Source organism: Chlorocebus sabaeus, chromosome 6 (genome assembly GCF_047675955.1).
Source record: "Chlorocebus sabaeus isolate Y175 chromosome 6, mChlSab1.0.hap1, whole genome shotgun sequence".
Classification (NCBI taxonomy): Eukaryota; Metazoa; Chordata; class Mammalia; order Primates; family Cercopithecidae; genus Chlorocebus; species Chlorocebus sabaeus.
In genome coordinates, this window is record NC_132909.1 from 2,508,298 (window position 1) to 2,528,661 (window position 20,364).

The window sequence follows — 20,364 nt, forward strand, 5'->3', positions numbered from 1 at the left end:
GTTGCCTAGGCTGGGATACACAGTGGCACAGTCATGGCTCACTGCAGTCTCTAACTCCCGGGCTCAAGCAAGCAATCCTCCTACTTCAGCCTCCCTCAAGTAGCTGTGCTATAGGCATGTGCTATCACACCTGGCTAGTTTAAAAAAAAAATTCATAGAAGTGGGGTCCTACTATTTTTCCCAGGCTGGCCTTAGCCCCCCCTGGCTTCAAGCATCCTCCTGCTCAGCTTCCCAAAGTGTCGGGATTATAGGCGTGAGCCATAAGTTAAAATTTATATGATTTGGCCAGGCGGGGTGGCTCACACTTGTAATCCCAGCACTTTGGGAGGCCGAGGCGGGCGGATCACGAGGTCAGGAGATCGAGACCATCCTGGCTAACATGGTGAAACCCTGTCTCTACTAAAAATACAAAAAATTAGCCGGGTGTGATGGTGGGCACCTGTAGTCCCAGCTACTCAGGAGACTGAGGCAGGAGAATGGTGTGAACCCAGGAGGCAGAGCTTGCAGTGAGCTGAGATCTCGCCACTGCACTCCAGCCTGGGGGACAGAGCAAGACTCAGTCTCAAAAAAAGAAAAAAATGTGTATTATTTATGTAGGGTTTTGTTTGTTTGTTGTTGTTTTGCTTTGTTTTTTTGGAGATGGGAGTCTCACTGTCACCCAGTCTGGAGGGCAGTGGTGTGATCTCAGCTCACTGCAACCTCTGCCTCCCAGGCTCAAGTGATTCTCCTGCCTCAGCCTCCCGAGTAGCTGGGACTACAAGTGTGTGCCACCACACCTGGCTAATTTTTATATTTTTAGTAGAGACGAGGTGTCACCATGTTGATCAGGCTGGTCTTGAACTCCTGACCTTAAGTGATCCACGTGCCTCGGCCTCCCACAGTGGTAGGGTTACAGGCATGAGCCACCACACCCAGGCTGTATGGTTTTTGGTTTTTTTTTTTTTACAGTAAGTTTCAAAGGTAATTGGCAGCTAAGAGGTCAAGACACATGCGTGTGGTGCTATGGAAATAATATCAATTATAGCACTGATCAGCTAATACTTGAGAAAGTGCGAAACACCTCACACAGGTCCTCATATTCACTCCTCACAATACATGTGTTATTATTCCCATGTCTGTAATGGGGCCACTGCGGCCACAGAAGGGCAAGGCTCACAAAGTCACAGAGCCCCTAAAGGGTTGGGCCAGGATGTGAGCTGAGATTTTGTGATAGAAAAAGGGAGTTTCTAACCATGATCCTATATTAAACATTCCATCAGCAAAACCCACTCGAAAATACAGACAGATTCTGAAAAGAGATAACAAGTCATAGGACGGACTCACATAGAGCTGTGTTCATCCTCTTTCTTAAAGACATTTTGAACGGAAAAAGAGAGTTTCTTCAAACTGGAGCAGTATTTTAAGCAGTAGGCAGAAACCACCAGGTCTGCATTGTCAATAATATGAAAGTCAGCTTTTTGGAGGAGGTTCACTGCCTGCTTTACAAAGGCAGGATCCTGCATCTCGAAGAGACAGTAAAATATCGCCAAGGAATCCACCTGTCCCAGAGGATCGTCATGCTCCCCTAAGCTCTTCAGGCACTGGTGAAGTTGCTGCTTTATCTCTTGGGACAGTTGGAAGCCAAAAAACGCATCCAGTTTCTGTTGTTCCTGTTTATTTAAAAGGCCAGTTAGAAAACAGCCTAGAAAAATCCAATGTGCTCTCCTTGTTTTTTCGAAATTGGCAATTAGCAATTCCTGTACACTTCTCACAGCTGGGTGAGGATGATCAAGGTGGCTCTTGAGCAAATAGAACAAGGCAGCACAGAACTCCTGGATACACGCGTGGAGGAACACGTAGGAGCTCTCACGCTCCCCGTACTTCAGGAGAACCTTGGTGCCCAGCAGTGCGGGGATGTCAGTGTCAACAACCCCATTTCTCCGGAGGTCGTCTTCACGAAACTCAAACGTGTCCGTCCACATGCCCTCTGCAGCCAGGGAGCACAGGGCCTTCAGCTGGTGCTGGCTTTGCGGAGTCGGACCCTCGGCACCCTCGGGTGTGAACAGGTTAAAGATGAAACAGGAGTACACAGAGGTAGTGGTCTGGCAGGTCAGGGTCAGGTCTTTTCCTTTCTGCATCTCTTGCTTCAGAGAGGTACAGAGGATCCAGCAAAGGAGCGGGATTTGGCATATGGAAAACAGTTGTTCACTTTCTCTTACAAGACTGAAGGCTTCCATGGCCCTTTTCGGATCTTTAAAGAAACAGCAGAAATACACTAACCGATCGCTCTCGTTGAATCCCCGGGGCTCGTAGATTTCTGAGATGGCCACCCGATCCCGGAGCTCCTTCGGGCACACGGGTTGGACGGCCACGAGCAGGGAGGCCTCCGGGAGCATCTTCTTCCTCAGCAAACTGCTCAGAAGCACCTGCACCGGCCGTTTCTCCATCACGTCGTCGCACAGGGCCGAATCGGGTTCGTTCAGGCCGTCCTTCAACTCTTCGAAGCTGTCGATGACAAACAACAGTCTCTCCGGCTGAGACACGATCTCTGTTATAGGAGCAGCGGGGTCGGGCCACTCTCTGGAAATCAGGTCAGCCAAGCTCATTGCCGGCAACTCCCTCAGTTCTCTGCAGCAGAAATAGAACGTGTACAGGAACCTATCCCGAAAGATCTTGTTGTCCGACCAGGCCATCAGCAGCTTCATCAGGAGTGTCGTTTTCCCAATCCCTTGCGGTCCTTGAATGATCACCGTACGTGGCTGTTTCCCAGTTTCCTTGGGAGCAAAAAGGTGGTCCAAATGTTCACATTCTTCTTGCTTGACTTCCTCCTGGAAGTACAGGTGAATCTCGGTGACAGACTTGCTGGACCATAAGCGGCTGAATTTCCGCTTTGCATGAGTTTGATAGGTTTGTGTGTATCCTGAGTCAGTGAGGGCAAGAGGAGAAAAAAAACCACAAAGTTAAGCATTCCTGTATATATTCTTTGCCCCTGAAAATTTTTTTATTCTAAGGATGTATCTTTCCAGGGGCTACACACTGTGGCCCCCAGGCCAAACCCGGTCAGTCTACTCTTGTAAAGTTTCATGAGAACTCACTACGCCATTCACGGGTGTATTGTCTACAGGTGCCTTCGTGATTGAATAGCAGAACTGAATAGCTGTGAGATACTGTATGACCCACAAAGGCTAAAATGGAAAACTGTGTGGTCCTCTACACAAAAAGGTTGACAACTTCTTTCAGTACACACACACACGCGCACACACACACACATGTATTCGCTGCTACTATGTAAAGTTTGACAACTTGTACTTTCACAGGTATTCATTGCTACTATGATAGCAAAATAACTGGAAAGTAACTATGAAACCACAAACTATTATACAGCTATTATACAAACTATCATACAGATATTATACAAACTATTATACAGATATTAAAAGTATGGGATAATCTCTTCACATGGATAAATAACAGGACAGTGTCTATTCCATTTACTCATTTGTGTCAACAAGGGATTTAGACACAGATATAGGTTTCACATATAGGGACTAGATCTGAAAGTCTACCTAAGAAGGACCTGACCTAGGCAGTTGCCTCTAGAAGAGAGACAAGGTGCAGTAGATAGGATAGAATGGCACCTCGCATCCATTCCAACTTTATGCCAGTGAGCTTTCTTTTCGATGGCAAAATTCTCAAAAGAAAAAACAAGCAAAAAAACCCAACAACAGGCTGGGTGCGGTGGTTCACACCTGTAATCCCAGCACTTTGGAAGGCTGAGGTGGGCAGATCATGAAGTCAAGAGATCGAGACCATCCTGACCAACATGGTGAAAACCCGTCTCTACTAAAAATACAAAAGTTAGCCGGGCATAGTGGCAGGCGCCTGTAGTCCCAGCTACTTGGGAGGCTGAGGCAGGAGAATCACTTGAACCTGGGAGGCAGAGGTTGCAGTGAGCTGAGATGGCACCACTGTACTCTAGCCTGGGCAACAGAGTGAGCCTCCGTCTCAAAAAGAAAAAAAAAAAAAAAAGAAAAAAATCCAGCAACAATAGTGACCAAGCCCTACACATCCCACAACTCCTTGTAGCTAGGATCAAGGTACAGATTAAGTTCTGCGATTTGCCCTCACTCTCGTGACACTGGAAGGAGAAGGGGAGTGGAGTCATATCTTCCGCCTGTTTTGCTGCCAGCTTCCATGAACGCACAGACACTGGGTTCTTCTGTAACAGAAGACTTGTCTCCAATTGCTGTAGTTGGCTGGGCAGTGGCTCACACCTGCAGTCCCAGCACTTTGGGAGGCTGAGGCAGGTGGATCACTTGAGGTCGGGAGATCGAGACCAGCCTGGCCTACATGGTGAAACCCCATCTCTACTAAAAATACAAAAATTAGCCGGGCGTGGTGGTATAGGCCTATAATCCCAGCTACTCGAGAGGCCAGGGCAGAAGAATCACTCGAACCCGGGAGGTGGAGGTTGCAGTGAGAAGAGATTACACCACTGTACTCCAGCCCTGGCAATAGAGCAAGACTGTCTCAAAAACAAAAACCAGTTCCTGTGGTCATTGATTTTAGGCAGCTGCTGCACTGGTGAGCTTCCCAATTTCTGAATCATAGCCATTGTGGTGTATTTCTAAAGTCACAGTTCTAACAGTGGGCTTTCCCATCTCCCTCTTTCCTCGCTACAGGAGAGGTAGCAGCTCCCTGGTGCTACAGTTCTTAGAGTCATCTCTGGAGCACCAGCCTAGAGCCGGATCCTTTAGCCAGGCTGAAAACTCCCTTACAGTTATCTGTTCCTTAAATAACTAGTATGATGTTTATATTCTGCAGGTGAGTGGTTGCCGAGGGACTGGAGATGTGGGGGGCGGTTGTAGGCAAGAAATTTTCCCTATGCCCCTGCATGATGGTTACGGATTTGATTGGATGCAGGTGAAAGATATAATCCAATGCCCATAGACTGCTGGGTGTGACAGTAGGTAATGCTACGTTAAGTTACTGGGGAGAACAAGGGATTCCCCCAATCTTTCAGTCCCCTGAAGTTCCTAACTGGTAAAAATGCCATCTGACATTGGTAGGATCCCATTAGCATCTTAAGCTCAGTAAGTTGTTTGCCCATTCCCCAGTGGCTTCCTGCTTTCCTGGTCCTCTCAGCTTTTCTGGAGATTTCGGTGACATGTTTCATTGCTCATTAAGGGGAATTAAGTGGCTACAACCTCAAACTAACTGTGAAAAGAGATAAAGGCATAAGTACCCAGTGGAAGATCTATCTTCAGACCTGCTTACGTTTTATTTTAGCAATAGTCTAAAATAGTTCCACGTGCAAAGAATGTTCTTCTTTATATAAATTACTTTTTTGAGACAGGGTCTCGCTGTGTTATCCAGGCTGGAGTGCACTGGTGCGATACTCTGTATAAAATAATAATAATGAAAAAAAAAAGAGTCTAGGCCAGTATGGTGGCTCTGCCTGTAATCCCAGCACTTTGGGAGGCCAAGGCAGGAGGCTTACAGCTCACTGCAGCCTCATCCTCCTGGGCTGAAGTGATCCTCCTGCCTCAGCTTCCAGTGTAGCTGAGACTGCAGCATGTGACACCAAAACACTCTAGGAAACATGGGGGAATTTGTTTGAAAATTTGGACTGGGGGGCCGGGCACGGTGGTTCACACCTGTAATCCTAGCACTTTGGGAGGCCAAGGTGGGCGGATCACCTGAGGTCAGCAGTTCAAGACCAGCCTGGCCAACATGGCAAAATCCCATCTCTACTAAAAATATAAAAACTAGCCGGGCGTGGTGGCAGGCGGCGCCTATAATCCCAGCTACTCCGGAGGCTGAGGCAGGAGAATCACTTGAACCTGGGGCGTTCAATGAAGTTGCAGTGAGCCAAGATCATGCTGCTTTACTCCAGGCTGCGTGAAAGAGTGAAACTCCGTTTCAAAGGAAAAAAAAAAAAAAATTGGACTGGGAAGGGTTTTTTTCAAGTAATATTCCAGATCAAGAAAATGTGCAAGAAAGGCTAGCATCACCAAAAATGGAAACTCTCAAATTATCTTATTTCAAACCAATTATTTTAATCCTCACTATTAAGGAACTTTCCCCCCAACTACTACCAGAACCAATTCCAATTTCACTGGAATGAGATATTACAGATCCTCAATCTTTTCAATGTCTCATAGTCAAAATCTGGCACTCAAAATTACCGTATATACTAGGAGACTGTATGACCAGATAAAAAGAAACAGTAGAAAGAGACCTGTAAATGTTAAAATCTTCAGGCAGATTTTAAAGTAATTTAAAATGCTCAATAAAATAGAAGATGGAATAAATATTGAGAAAAAATGGATGTGAAAAGGCAAACTGCACAAATAAAACGTGAACTAAATTTAAGAAATCAAGGCCAGGCACGGTGGCTTATGCCTGTAATCCCAATACTTTGGGAGGCTGAGGTGGGCAGATCACCTGAGGTCAGGAGTTCAAGACCAGCCTGGCCAACATGGGGAAACCGTGTCTCTAATAAAATACAAAAAATTAGCTGGGCGTGGTGGTGGGTGTCTGTAATCCCAGCTACTCAGGAGGCTGAGGCAGAAGAATCGCTTGAACCTGGGAGGTGGAGGTTGCAGTGAGCCAAGATCACACCACTTCATACCAGCCTGGGCAACAGAGTGATACTCTGTATAAAATAATAATAATAATAATAAAGAGTCTAGGCCAGTATGGTGGCTCATGCCTGTAATCCCAGCACTTTGGGAGGCCAAGGCAGGAGGATCACTTGAGCCCAGGAGTTTGAGACTAGCCTGGGAAATATAGTGAGAGTTCGTCTCTACAAAATTTTTTATAAAAATTACCCAGGTGTGCAATTAGCCAAGCATGGTGGCACACACCTGTAGTTCCAGCTACTTGGGAGGCTGAAGTGGGAGATCATTTGAGCCCAGGAAGTTGAGGTTGCTGGGAGTCGTGATGACACCACTGCACTCCACCCTGGGTGAGAGAGCCAGACCCTATCTCGAACAAACAAGAAAGTCCAGTAGGTGAAACTGGAGTCCCAGAAGAAGAAACAGAAGAATGGAATACACAGACAATGGCTGAAATTGAGAACTGAAGAAAGTTACTGAATCTCAGTTGCAAGAATATTAAAGAATCCCAGTCGGGACGAAAACAAAACCACATCCAGGCACATCACAGTAAAACACTGAACAACGACAAAGAGAAACAATTCAGCAGTCAAATCGAAAGAGCTATCTCCTGCCATTGATATCGCAAATGTGCAAAGTCACGGTTAACACCTTATGCCAGGATAAATATAAATGTGACTCTAAAAGCCACACTGCTTATAGATCATAGCTCCTCTGATGTGAACTTTGGCTAAATGCACGACTACAACAGTCAGCCTCAGTTCACCGTATCCTCTGTCGCAGGTGTTGGTTGTTCTTGCAAATAACTCAAGTGCATAGTTCCTATGCTACAACTTCACCTCAGAGTTTCTGGCTTGGCTGCAAGCTCTCAGCTTAGGATTAAAAATCACTGGTGACCCAGATAAAGGTACAATACAGGTTAGGACATAATAGCCACCGACATTTTATCCACATATAACCACCAGGTCTAAGAGAGCATTTCCTGCCTATAAAGACAATGTTTTCAGGCTGGGTGTGGTGGATCATGCCTGTAATCTCAGCACTTTGGGAGGCCAAGGTGGGTGTATCACCTGAGGTCGGGAGTTCAAGACCAGCCTGGCTAACATGGTGAAACCCCATCTCTACTAAAAATACAAAAATTAGCCAGGCATGGTGGCAGGTGCCTATAATCCCAGCCACTCAGGAGGCTGAGGCAGGAGAATTGGTTGAACCTGGGAGGTGGAGGTTGCAGTTGCAGTGAGCCAAGATCACACCACTGCACTGCACTGCACTCCAGTCTGAGCAACAAAGTGAGACTCCATCTACAAAAAACAAAAACAAAAGCAAAAACAAAAAAAAAGAAAAACCGACTAATATTTTCCCATAGCACATTCTGGTCCTGTTGTAGACAGGCAGAGACCATTTACCAAAATTAGGACATAGTCATTACAAGAAGCCTTGACCCTCTTCCCAGAGGCCCTCACCTGTTCTCTCCCTCATGACCTTCATGCAGAGATCTTTTCTATCCATCTTTTGAAAGATTCTTAAGGTTATGTTCCAAGCCTGTTGTTCTTCATAGTGCTTGATCAAGAGGTTTGCAAGTTCTTCCCGGGATGCTTTTTTGACCTCAGTCCAGGGAATCTGCTTGAGTTCAAGATGCAAAGTCATTTGCTTGAGATGTTCCTTAAATTTCCTGAACTCCTCCTTTTTGAGCTCCTCCAGATACCACATAAGACCAAAATCAGAGAAGAAAGAGGCCGCCATCTTGTCCAGAGCAGAGACACCAATCCACAAAGAGACAGTGACCAGGAACAACAAATAAATAAAACCTGTGGAAAATTCAGGATAGTGCCAAATTATTAAAAATAAATGGATCAAGATTACCGTTTTCTTATATAGTATCTTGCCAGTATTGGGGGCATGGTGATGAAGGCAGAAAGTTATTAGGTTCATTTCACCTTTTCATTGAAATGGTCATGCAAAATCTCAATAATAGATGGGGGAATCAGACACAATAACCTAGAAGATATGAGAATCCTATAGTCACCTGATATAGCCTCAATATCCAGGCAAATATAGACTTTACATTTTTAGAAATCACACTGTAACTACAGGAATTACACTGTAGCTATGGGAATTATACTAACTACAGGAATTACACTGTAGCTATGGGAATTACACTGTAGCTATGGGAATCACACTGTAGCTACAGGAATCACACTGAAGCTACAGGAATTACACTACGGGAATCACACTGTAGCTACGGGAATTACACTGTAACTACGGGAATTACACTGTAGCTACGGGAATTACACTGTAGCTATGGGAATTACACTGTAGCTACGGGAATTACACTGTAACTATGGGAATTACATTTTTACTTTTAAATATAGAAATTACACTGTAAATAGGGAAATTACATTTTTACATTTTAATATAGAAATTACATTGTAAATATAGAAATTACATTTTTCTCAGTAAACAATAGAGAAGGCATGCCCCATAAATGTAGCCAACTGATTTTGACAAAGGCACAACAAAGGAGGATTGTCTGTAAATGGTGCTGGAACAACTGGAAGTCCCTCCCTAGCTCTCTTTCTCCCCATCTCTTCCTCTGACTCTGTTACGTGGGGACACAGAAGGCAGCCGTGTATAATCCAGAAGGAGTCTTCATCAGGAGCGGACTCTGCTGGACCTTGATTTGAACTTCCAGCCTTCAGAACTAGAGGAAATAAACTTCTGTTGGTAATCCATCCAGTCTGCAGTATTTTGTAGTGACCTAGAGAAATGATCCCTGGAAGTATAGTCTTATCTACGGTACTTTGTTATGGTCACACTCACGCAAAGGCCTGGAAGTATAACAGATACCCTAGTGGCAATCAATACACCCAGGGTCCAGATCAGATCTTGGTTTCTAAGACCACTTCCTAACAAAAGAAACCCGGCGCAGGCTGAAAGAGCCTCCAGTAGCTAAAACTGTAACAACTTGAGCAAGAAGAATTCCAAGTAGCTTAGCTAGATGGATTCTTCCCCTTTAAGGAGATGCAGTATAACTCCCCACCTCTCAAGTGTGGTGTATTCGTCCGTTCTCATGCTGCTGATAAAGACACAACCCAAGACTGGGTAATTTATAAAGAAAAAAGGAGTTGAATGGACCCACAGTTCCATGTGGCTGGGGAGGCCTCACAATCATGGCAGAAGGCAAAAGGCACATCTTACATGGCGGCAGACAAGAGAGAGGACCAAATGACAGGGGTTTCCCCTTACAAAACCATCAGGTCTCATGAAACTTATTCACTACTATGAGAATGGTATAGGGGAAACCACCATGATTCAATGATCTCCCAGTTGGTCCCTCCCACAGCACCTGGGAGTTATGGGAGCTACAATTCAAGATGAGATTTGGGTGGGGACACAGCCATATCATGTGGGTTGTACACAGAGACTTTTTAAACAATACAGTATAGCCGGGCGCGGTGGCTCGCTCCTGTAATCCTAGCACTTTGGGAGGCCGAGGCAGGTGGATCTCAAGGTCAGGAGATTGAGACCACCTTGGCCAACATGGCGAAACCCCATCTCTACTAAAATAGAAAAAATTAGTCGGGTGTGGTGGTGGGCACCTGTAGCCCCAGCTACTTGGGAGGCTGAGGAGGGAGAATGGCGTGAACCCGGGAGGCAGAGCTTGCAGTGAGCTGAGATCACACCACTGCACTCCAGCCTGGGAGACAGAGCAAGACTCCATCTCAAACAATAAATAAATACATAAATAAATAAAAAATCAACACATCATCTTATGGATATTTATACCAACAATAACACATTCTTTTCAAGCATACATGGAACATTCATGATAATCAATTGAGCTCTGAGCTGTAAAGCAAATCATAATTCAAAAAGAAAAAACCAACAGTAGCGAGGTCATCTTTGTCTTAAAGGCAATGAAATTAGAGATCAGTAGTAAAGTCAATAAAAGGCTTAAGTTATACAGTGGAAAATAAAAATAAAACTGTTTTATTCATGGGTGGCCATTAGGCAGAATGTTGATCCAAATAAACTAGGTAATTTGGAAAAATCTTTAAAAAACAATTTAATAACATCTAAGATCCAGAAATTAGAGAAAAGTAGCCGGGCACCTGTAGTTCCAGCTACTTGGGAGGCTGAGGCACAAGAATCGCTTGAACCTGAGAGGTGGGGGTTGCAGTGAGCTGAGATCACGCCACTGCACTCCAGCCTGGACGATAGAACGAGACTGCCTCAAAGAAACAAACAAAAAAACCCCCACAAAAATTAGGGAAAATTATTAAGCAGTATTCAGAATGAGAATACGATGATGGAAAGGTGACCTTCATGGCTTCTCCTCTGGGTGCTTTTGCCAATAGTTTTTTAAAGCCTACTTTTAGTAAAATCTTAATTATAGGAACATGTATCTGAGTCCTGAGGCCACCACTGAGCAAGGCCTAAGGCAATGCTTCTCCAAGCAACATCAGCACCAACTGGCAACTTGCTTTGGAAATCCCCAGTTCCTTCCCTAGACATACTAAATGCTGAGGGTAGGGCAGAGCCATTTGTTACACCTTCAGTTGATTTTGACACACGCCCAAGTTTGAAAACCACTGACTTAAAGAATGACTTTGGGCAAGAACATTGCTGGTGCTTTGCTCTGAAACCGTATTGGAGAAGCAGGCAACGAGAGCTGGACTTTTCTTGATGTAGAGACAGTGTCAAGATCAGAGTTTAGCCTCTTGCCACAGGCTGAAATACTGATACCTCCTGCTCTGGGAAGAGATCCTCTGAAAGTGAAGGGAAAGACTGCATTCAGATTTGCTACAGATCGAACTTTCAATATTCCCCCAAACACACACACACATGCACACACGCGTGCACACACACACACACTCCTTTACCACCACTACCACAAAAATCCCCAGGGAATCTTTTCTGCATCCAATGTGTGTCCCCCCGCAAAAGTTACAGCTGAAGTATGAAGTTTTTGAAAATAGCATCCTTGTAGATACAATGAGCCACACTGGAGGTCATCAAGTGCAACTGAACTCTGGGCTTGTTTGGAAATAGCATCCTCGTAGATGTAATTAGCTGTCCTGGAACATGTAAGATGAGGTAATACTAAAGCGGGGTGGGCCCCCAGTCCAATATGATTGGTGACCTCATTGAAGGGGGATAATCTGGCCGGGCGCAGTGGCTCACACCTGTAACCCCAGCACTTTGGGAGGCCGAGGTGGGCGGATCACCTGAGGTCAGGAATTCGAGACCAGCCTGGCCAACATGGTGAAATCTTGTCTCTACTACAAATACAAAAATTAGCCAAGTAGTGGTACGCACCTGTAATCCCAGTTACTCGGGAGGCTGAAGCAGGAGAATCACTTGAACCCGGGAGGTGGAGCTTGCAGGGAGCCGAGATCATGCCACTGCACTCCAGTCTGGGCAATAAAGTGAGACTCCATCTCAAAAAGTAAAAATAAAAAAGGGGAAAATCTGGACACATATGAATAGAGGGAAGAGGATATCATGCCACAGGGAAAATGCCACTTACTAACAAAAGCACACCTAAAGCAAGTGGAAGTTAATACAGAGGAATGAAACTGATTCTCCTTCACAGTCTTCAGAAGGAATTACAGCTGCCAATACCTTGATTTTTGACTTATTAGCCTTCAGAACTGTGAGACAGTAAGTTTCTGTTGCATAAGCTGTCTGTTTTGTAGTACATTGTTATGACAGTCCCAGGAAGCTAATACAATGTGTTAGTATCAGATTTGACAGAGATAATTAGTGGTCTAGAAGACAAGTTAAGAGAAGTCATCCAAGGAGAATTAGAGAAAAAAGACTAAAATCATAAAAAAGGACAAGAGACTGAGGATGAAAAGGGCTAACACTTGTTATTGGCTCCCCAAAAGGAGAAAAGAAACTGTGGACCAGATGTAGTATGTTTTATTAGGTTGACGCAAAAGTAACTGCCGTTTTTGCCATGAAAAATAATGCAAAAACTGCAATTACTTTTGCACCAACCTAATGTAAGATTGCTACTAGGATGCTTCTTTTTATAACTTCTTTTCAATTGAGACAGTTTCACTCTCGTTGCCCAGGCTAGAATGCAGTGGCACAATCTTAGCTCACTGCCACCTCTACCTCCCAGGTTCAAGTGATTCTCCTGCCTCAGCCTCCCGAGTAACTGGAATCACAGTTCCCCGCCACCACGCACAGCTAATTTTTTGTATTTTTAGTAGAGACGGGGTTTCACCATGCTGGCCAGGCTGGTCTCGAACGTTTGACCTCAGGTGATCCACCCGCCTCTGCCTCCCAAAGTGCTGGAATGACAGGCATGAGCTACTGTGCCTGACCTGGATGTTTCTATTAACCAATTAAAAAAAATCAATCTACTAATTAAGAAGCCCAGTAAAGTCCAAGAGTATAAATAACAAACCCACACCTAGACACATTACAGGGAAACTTAATGACATTAGAACATAAAGAAATTAGACAAAAGGGAAAATTTTGAAAGCATTCCAGAGTGAGGTTAAGGCAAGGGGAGGGCAATAATTTGTTCGAAAGGTTGTGCCATTATGTTGACAGCTGACCTATCAGATACTACAGAAAGAAGAAACTAAAGCAGCAAACCATAGAAGGTGCCCAAAACACCTTGAGCTGCTGACTCAAGTCTAACCAGAATAAAATAATCTTTAAGAAATAAGACCAGGCGCAGTGGCTTATGCCTGTAATCCCAGCACTTTCGGAGGCCGAAGCGGGTGGATCACGAGGTCAGGAGATTGAGACCATCCTGGCTAACACAGTGAAACCTCGTCTCTACTAAAAATATAAAAAATTAGCCAGGCGTGGTGGTGGGTGCCTGTAGTCCCAGCTACTCGGGAGGCTGAGGTAAGAGAATTGCTTGAACCCGGGAGGCGGAGGTTGCAGTGAGGCGAGATCACACCACTGCACTCCAGCCTGGGCAACAGAGTGAGACTCTGTCTCAAAAATAAAGTAAAAATAGGCATTTGCAGATAAATGACAAATTTTCCAACAGAGGACTTACACTCTAGGAAATTCTGAAAATTGACCACTGGAGAGAAGGAAAATTATTCCAGGTGAAAATTAAGAGATGCCACAGTGAATTCGAAGAAAAGTTGCTTTATAGAGTCAGTCTTGTGAGACAGAAAATAGAATTAAAATTTATCACAGCTGGCACGTAAATCAAAAAAAAAAAAAAAGAGAGAGAGAGAAAGGACATCAAGAGATCTAATGTTCTTCTCCAGGAAGATGACAGAAGTAAAACTTTGATATGAAATTCTGATAAGCCCACTGATAGAATTCTGATATAACCATAAAAAAGTTTGCCTGCCAAAGTACATAAAGAGGAAAAATGTCAAACTAATCCAAAAAATAACAAAGAAAGACAGAAATAGGAACCTAGAACATATAGGGTAAATAAAAAAGGGATGGTCGATTTAAACTCTCATTAGTAATTACACAAAATAATTGCCTCAATGGTACAGAGGCAAAGCTGGTGAGACTAAATACAAAAACCAAATACTTGCTCTTTAAAGAGGTAACGAAGAACAAAAAAACAAAAGTTGAAAGACTAAACAACATGCAAGTTTGAACCTAAAAAAATCTAGCTCACCCCAGGTCGAATGGCTATTACTAAAAAAAATAATAATAACAAATGTTGGCAAAGATGCAGAGACAAGGCAACTCTCACATTCCACTGGTAGGAATGTAAATTAGCAGAACCACTATGGAAAATGGTATGGAAATTTCTCAAAAAATTAAGAATAGAACTACCATATAACCCAGTAATTCCACTGCTGGGTATATATATCTTTAAAAAGGGAAATTCAGATGTCAAAGAGATATCTGTACTCCCACGTCTATTGCAGCACTTTTTTTTTTTTTTTTTCTGAGACGGAGTCTCCCTCTGCCACCCAGGCTGGAGTGCAGTGGCTCGATCTCGGCTCACTGCAAGCTCCACCTCCCAGGTTCACGCCATTCTTCTGCCTCAGCCTCCCAAGTAGCTAGGACTACAGACGCCCACCACCACGCCTGGCTATTTTTTTTTTCTTTTGTTGTATTTTTAGTAGAGACAGGGTTTCACCATGTTAGCCAGGATGGTCTCGATCTCCTGACCTGGTGATCCACCCACCTCGGCCTCCCAAAGTGCTGGGATTACAGGCGTGAGACACCGCGCCCGGGCTGCAGCACTATCACTAATAACCAAGATATAGAAGCAGCCTAAGTGCCCGTCAATAAATGAATGCATAAAGAAAATGTGGTCTATAGATTCAGTGGAATACTAGCCATAAAAAATAATGAAATCTTGCCATTTGTGGCAACCTGGATGAACGTGGAGGACATGAGGTAAAATAAGGCAGGCACAGAAAGAAAACTACCATATGATCTCATTTATGTGGGGCATCTAAAAAGAACTTATAGAAGTAGAGAGTAGAATAGCGGTTACTAGAGACTGGGGAAGGGACGGGAGAGTAGGGGGAGACCAGGAGCGACTGGTCAGCAGGCACACTGATGGTTAGAAAGAGCAGGTTCTAGCGTTCTCTTACACATGAGGGTAACTAAAGCAAGTAACAGTGTGGCGGATATTTCAAGATAGCTGGAAGATTTTGAGCATCACCACAAAGAAATGATAAATGTCTCAAGAAACATAATCATTATACAACAGACACATACGTCAAAATTGATCATTATACAATGGATACACGTGTCAAAATATCACACCGTACCCCATAAATACGTACAATTATGTGTCAATTAAAAAATATTTTAAATGGGAAATCTGAACAAAATAGCATGTCATACATGCATAAGGTATTATAACCAACCTTACTCACCAAGCTCTATCCATTCCATTTATTGCATGACTTGAATTAGAGGCAAAAGATATTAAATTATTCCAGGTTTTTTTTTAAAAAAAATCTGTTGTAACATATTAATATCAGAAGAGCAGACCCCAAGCCAAAACATTAGTGATAATTCTAGATGCTGCATAACCACAGTGCTCAGATTACCAGGAAGAGAGAACAATTATAACCATACATGCAACAATAACACGGCCTTAAAACATACCAATGGTCAGCGGGGCACGGTGGCTCATGCCTATAATCCCAGCATTTTGGGAGGCCAAGGTGGGTGGATCATGAGGTCAGGAGATCTAGACCAGCCTGGCTAACACAGTGAAACCTCGTCTCTACTAAAAATACCAAAAAAAAATTAAAAATAAAAAATAAATTAGCCAGGCGTGGTGGCAGGCACCTGTAACCCCAGCTACTCGGGAGGCTGAGGCAGGAGAATGGTGTGAACCTGGGAGGTGGAGGCTGCAGTGAGCCAAGATCGCACCACTGCACTCCAGCCCAGAACAGAGCAAGACTCCATCTCAAAATAAATTAAAAAATACACACACACACACACACACGCTTATATGTATATATGTATGTATATGTGTGTGTATGTGTATATGTGTGTATGTGTATATGTGTATGTATGTATATATGTATATGTATATATGTGTGTATGTGTATATGTATATGTGTATGTGTGTATGTGTATAATTGTATATGTGTATGTGTATATGTATGTCTATGTGTGTATATGTATGTGTATATGTATATATGTATATATGTGTATATGTGTATGTGTATGTGTATATGTATATACGTGTATATGTGTATATGTATATATGTGTATGTGTATGTCTATACACACACACACCCCCCCCAAAGGTCAGCACCATAAGGAGAATTAGGCAAGTCCCTAATCATAGGATATTTTATAAATTTGTTCTAGTAATTAAACAAGTTAAAAAGAAAATAAAGGGTTTAAAGACAATGGATAAATTTTACCTTGTGGACACAGACCTTTTCATCCAATAAATGGAAAAAACACATTAAGGTAGATGAATCATCTACCAATGTCAGCCATATAATGATCCTCAGGGCAAGCTTCAACATATTTCAAATAAGTTACACAGAATATTCTGATCACAGTTTATGTCAGAAATTGACAATGAAATGAAGGACATACCAAAATTAAGAAACATACTTCTAAGTAACCTATGAATAAAGAGAAAATATCAAATACAACGTTTTGAACTGAATATTTAATGCTACATATAAAGTGAGTGAAATGCAGCTAAATCAGGACCTAGAAAAATGTGTTACTTTGAAGGTATAAGGAAGGTTGTAAATTCATAAGCTAATTATACATTTAGCTAAAAAGCAAAACATAGCAAAAGACAGTAGAAAAAAAAATCAATGAAATAAAAATTAAAATACAAGACTCAGTCAAAAGTAGATTCTTGGACAATACAAACTGGATAAACCCCAACAAGTCTGATGAATAAGAAGACATGAGCAACAAATACCAGGAACAGAAGAGGAGATACCACTGTGTATCCTACAGATATCAAAAATAGACACTATTACCATTTTTATGCCAATAAAACTGATATTTTTTTCAAATACATAAATTCTTAGAAAATGACAACTTTCATCTATTTTTTGTGTGTGAAGTTGTGAAAGCTTCGAGGTGGTAGGTGCCTGTAGTCCCAGCTACTCGGGAGGCTGAGGCAGGAGAATGGCATAAACCCGGGAGGCGGAGCTTGCAGTGAGCTGAGATCCAGCCACTGCACTCCAGCCTGGGCGACAGAGCCAGACTCCATCTCAAAACAACAACAACAACAACAAAAAACCATGAAATCCTTTCCCCAGAGAAGACTTCAGGCTCAAACGTCTTCACCAGAAAATTATTTCAAAATTTAAATAAAAATTATTTTTTTCCAGAATCTAACAGAGAGAGAGCATGGTGTGGGTATGTGAGAGAGCATAAGCACGTGTGTGTGGGGGAAGGTGAGAGAGAACGCACAGTCTCACACTGAGGCACAGGTTGGATAATGAAAACAAGTTTACATCATCCTCAGCAAACTAACACAGGAACAGAAAACCAACCACCACATGTTCTCACACATAAGTGCGAGTTGAACAATGAGAACACAAACGGACACAGGGAGGGGAACATCACACACGGGCGCCTGTGGTGGGGGCAGGAAAGGGGAGGGAGAGCATTAGGACAACGACCTAATGCATGTAGGGCTTAAAACCTAGATGACCAGTTGATAGGTGCAGCAAACCACCATGGCACACGTATCCCTATGTAACAAACCGGCACATTCAGCACATGCATCCCAGAACTTAAAACAAAAAACAACAGGCTTAGTGTAAGAATTTGCATGTTAAGTCCACTTGTGAAAACAAATGCAAACATTTTAAGAAGTCCATTAAGTGTAAGCTCTGTACATTAGATAACGTACTATTAATTTCCTGTTTTTTACATAGTGTGGTTATCAAAAGAGCTTACTTTTATTCTTATTTTTAGAACACAAACCCTGAAGCATTTAGGGTAAAACACTAGGTGTAAATTTGTACAATGTGTACAAATCTTGAACAGATCAGGAAAAATACATAAGTGTAGAGAGACACTAAATAAGGTAAACCTTTAACATTTGGTGATGCTAAGTAAAGGATATATTCTCGAAGCTGTTCTCTAAGGGTAAAATCACATCCATTTTTTAAAATACTGTACTAGTTTCCTTGGGCTGGCATGACAACGTACCACAAACTAGGTAACTTAAAACAGAAACCTACTGCCTCATGGTTCTGAAGCCTAGATGTCCAAAATCAAAGTGTTGGCAGGGCAGTGCTCTCTCTGAAACCCAGGAGAGGCCCCCTTCCTTGCCTCTCATAGCTTCTGTGGTTTGCTGGCAATCTGTGTCATTCTTTGGTTTGCAGCTATGTAATTCCATTCTGTCACATGCCATTCTGCTTGTCTCTATCTTCATGTGGCCATTTTCTCTAAGACAGAGTTTCACTCTTGTTGCCCAGGCTGGAGTGCAATGGCGCAATCTTGGCTCACTGTAACCTCCACCTCCCAGGTTCAAGCAATCCTCCTGCCTCAGCCTCCTTGGCTAATTTTTTGTATTTCACCATGTTGGTCAGGCTGGTTTTGAACCTCCAACCTCAGGTGATCCACCCGCCTCGGCCTCCCAAAGTGTTGGGATTACAGGCGTGAGCCACTGCGCCCAGCTTTGTGGCCATTTCCCCCCCTTTTTTTTTTTTTTTTTTTTTTTGGAGACAGAATCTCTCTCTGTCACCTAGGCTAGAGTGCAATGATGTAATCTCGGCTCACTGCAACCTCCACCTCCTGGGTCAAGCGATTCTCCTGCCTCAGCCTCATGAGTAGCTGGTATTACAGGCACCTGCTACCACGCCCAGCTGTTTTTTGTATTTTCAGTAGAGACAGGGTTTCACCATGTTGGCCAGGCTGGTCTTGAACTCCTGACCTCAGGTGATCCACCCACCTCGGCCTCCCAAAGTGCTGGGGTTACAGGCATGAGCCACCATGCCCAGCCGCATGTGGCCATTTTCATAAGGACACCTGTCGTTAAGTTAGGGGGCCTACCCACTCCAGTATGACCTCATCTTAACTAGTAACAGCTGCAACAACCTTATTTTGTCACCCTATGAAGGGGTTAGGACTTTAGTTTTTGTTTTTGATTTTGTGTGTGTGTTTTTAGGGTTGGGACACAATTCAACCCTTAACGGTAAAAACCAACTTTTATTGATATAGAAAGATAGATATTCTTTCTATACACGTTTATTTCATAGTCTAAACAAATGGTATAATTGGAGAAGGGGGATGAAAAGAGGTTGGTTAATGGACATCAAATTACACCTGGAGGTAGGAATGGGCGCACGGTAGGTTGAATATAGTTAATGATATCTTGTATATTTTCAAGGGTTTTCCTAACTTTTATTTTAGGTTCAGGGGTACAGGTACACCGGTTACATAGGTAAACTCGTATCACAGGGGTTTGGTGTACAGATTTTTTCGTCTCCCAGGTACTAAGAATAGGACCCCACAGCTATCTTTTCCTGACCCTCTCCTTCCTCCCACCTGAGGATTCCGAATGTTTCCAACACAAAGAAATGATACATGTATGAGGAGATGGATATGCTAATTACCCTGATTTAATGATACGTATCCATGTACCAACACATCACTCTGCATCTCATGTACACAATTAGTATGAGTCAACTACAAGTGTGATTTTCTTTTTAAATCACATGCTGGAATTATAGTATCAAAGATGTTGCTGCCCTAGGTCAGAGAGCAAGCTCACGAGCGCAGAGTGGTCTCACCGTTCACGGGCAGGGCCCCCCTTACCTCATCCCTGTCTATGTCCTCCAGCTTCTCCTACATGTTTGTGTCAACAGAGATGAAGAATCTAATAAGAACATTCCCACCCTCGAAGCTCCAAGGTCTCCCTTCGTGACGAGTGTCCCCCACCTCCACTCCCCATTCTTCTCCCAGGTCTCAGGCTCAACTGGGAGGCACCTTATAAATACAGGGCGTTCATCTACCCCACTAACTGGAGAGAAGGAAAACGCTGGGTAAACAGGATGGAGAAGCCTGGCTGTGACCGATCAGGATCAAAAATGGAGACAGGGGAAAAGGGAGAAAGAAAAGGAAGACCCAAAGTAACCAAGGAAATCAGCAGATAGAAGAGAAGCACAGCCCAGCACGACGCGCTGACTCACCGCTCCACGCCTTCCTGGGTCTTAATGATTGGCGGCTGGAAGCGGGAGGAAAAGATCCCTGGTGCCATTTGATTGGCCAATGAATTGCTCCCTTCCCATTGGCTCAGGAGGGCTTTTGATGAACAGATCCAGAAAATATGTGAAGCGAAACTCCCACTGCCCCTTGA

The 20,364-nt window shown here is 43.5% G+C and overlaps 1 protein-coding gene across 1 annotated transcript in view; it reads right to left on the reverse strand.

Moving 5' to 3' along the window:
• NLRP4 (NLR family pyrin domain containing 4) overlaps positions 1–20,364 on the reverse strand; it is a 41,981-nt gene extending 21,617 nt beyond the window's left edge. The window contains exons 1-3 of the mRNA XM_007998210.3: positions 19,824–20,364; positions 8,063–8,407; positions 1,324–2,899 (exon numbers count right to left, since the gene is read on the reverse strand). Coding sequence (XP_007996401.3) covers positions 1,324–2,899; positions 8,063–8,342 — 1,856 coding nt within the window. The 5' untranslated portion in view covers positions 8,343–8,407; positions 19,824–20,364. The remainder of the gene's footprint in view (positions 1–1,323; positions 2,900–8,062; positions 8,408–19,823) is intronic.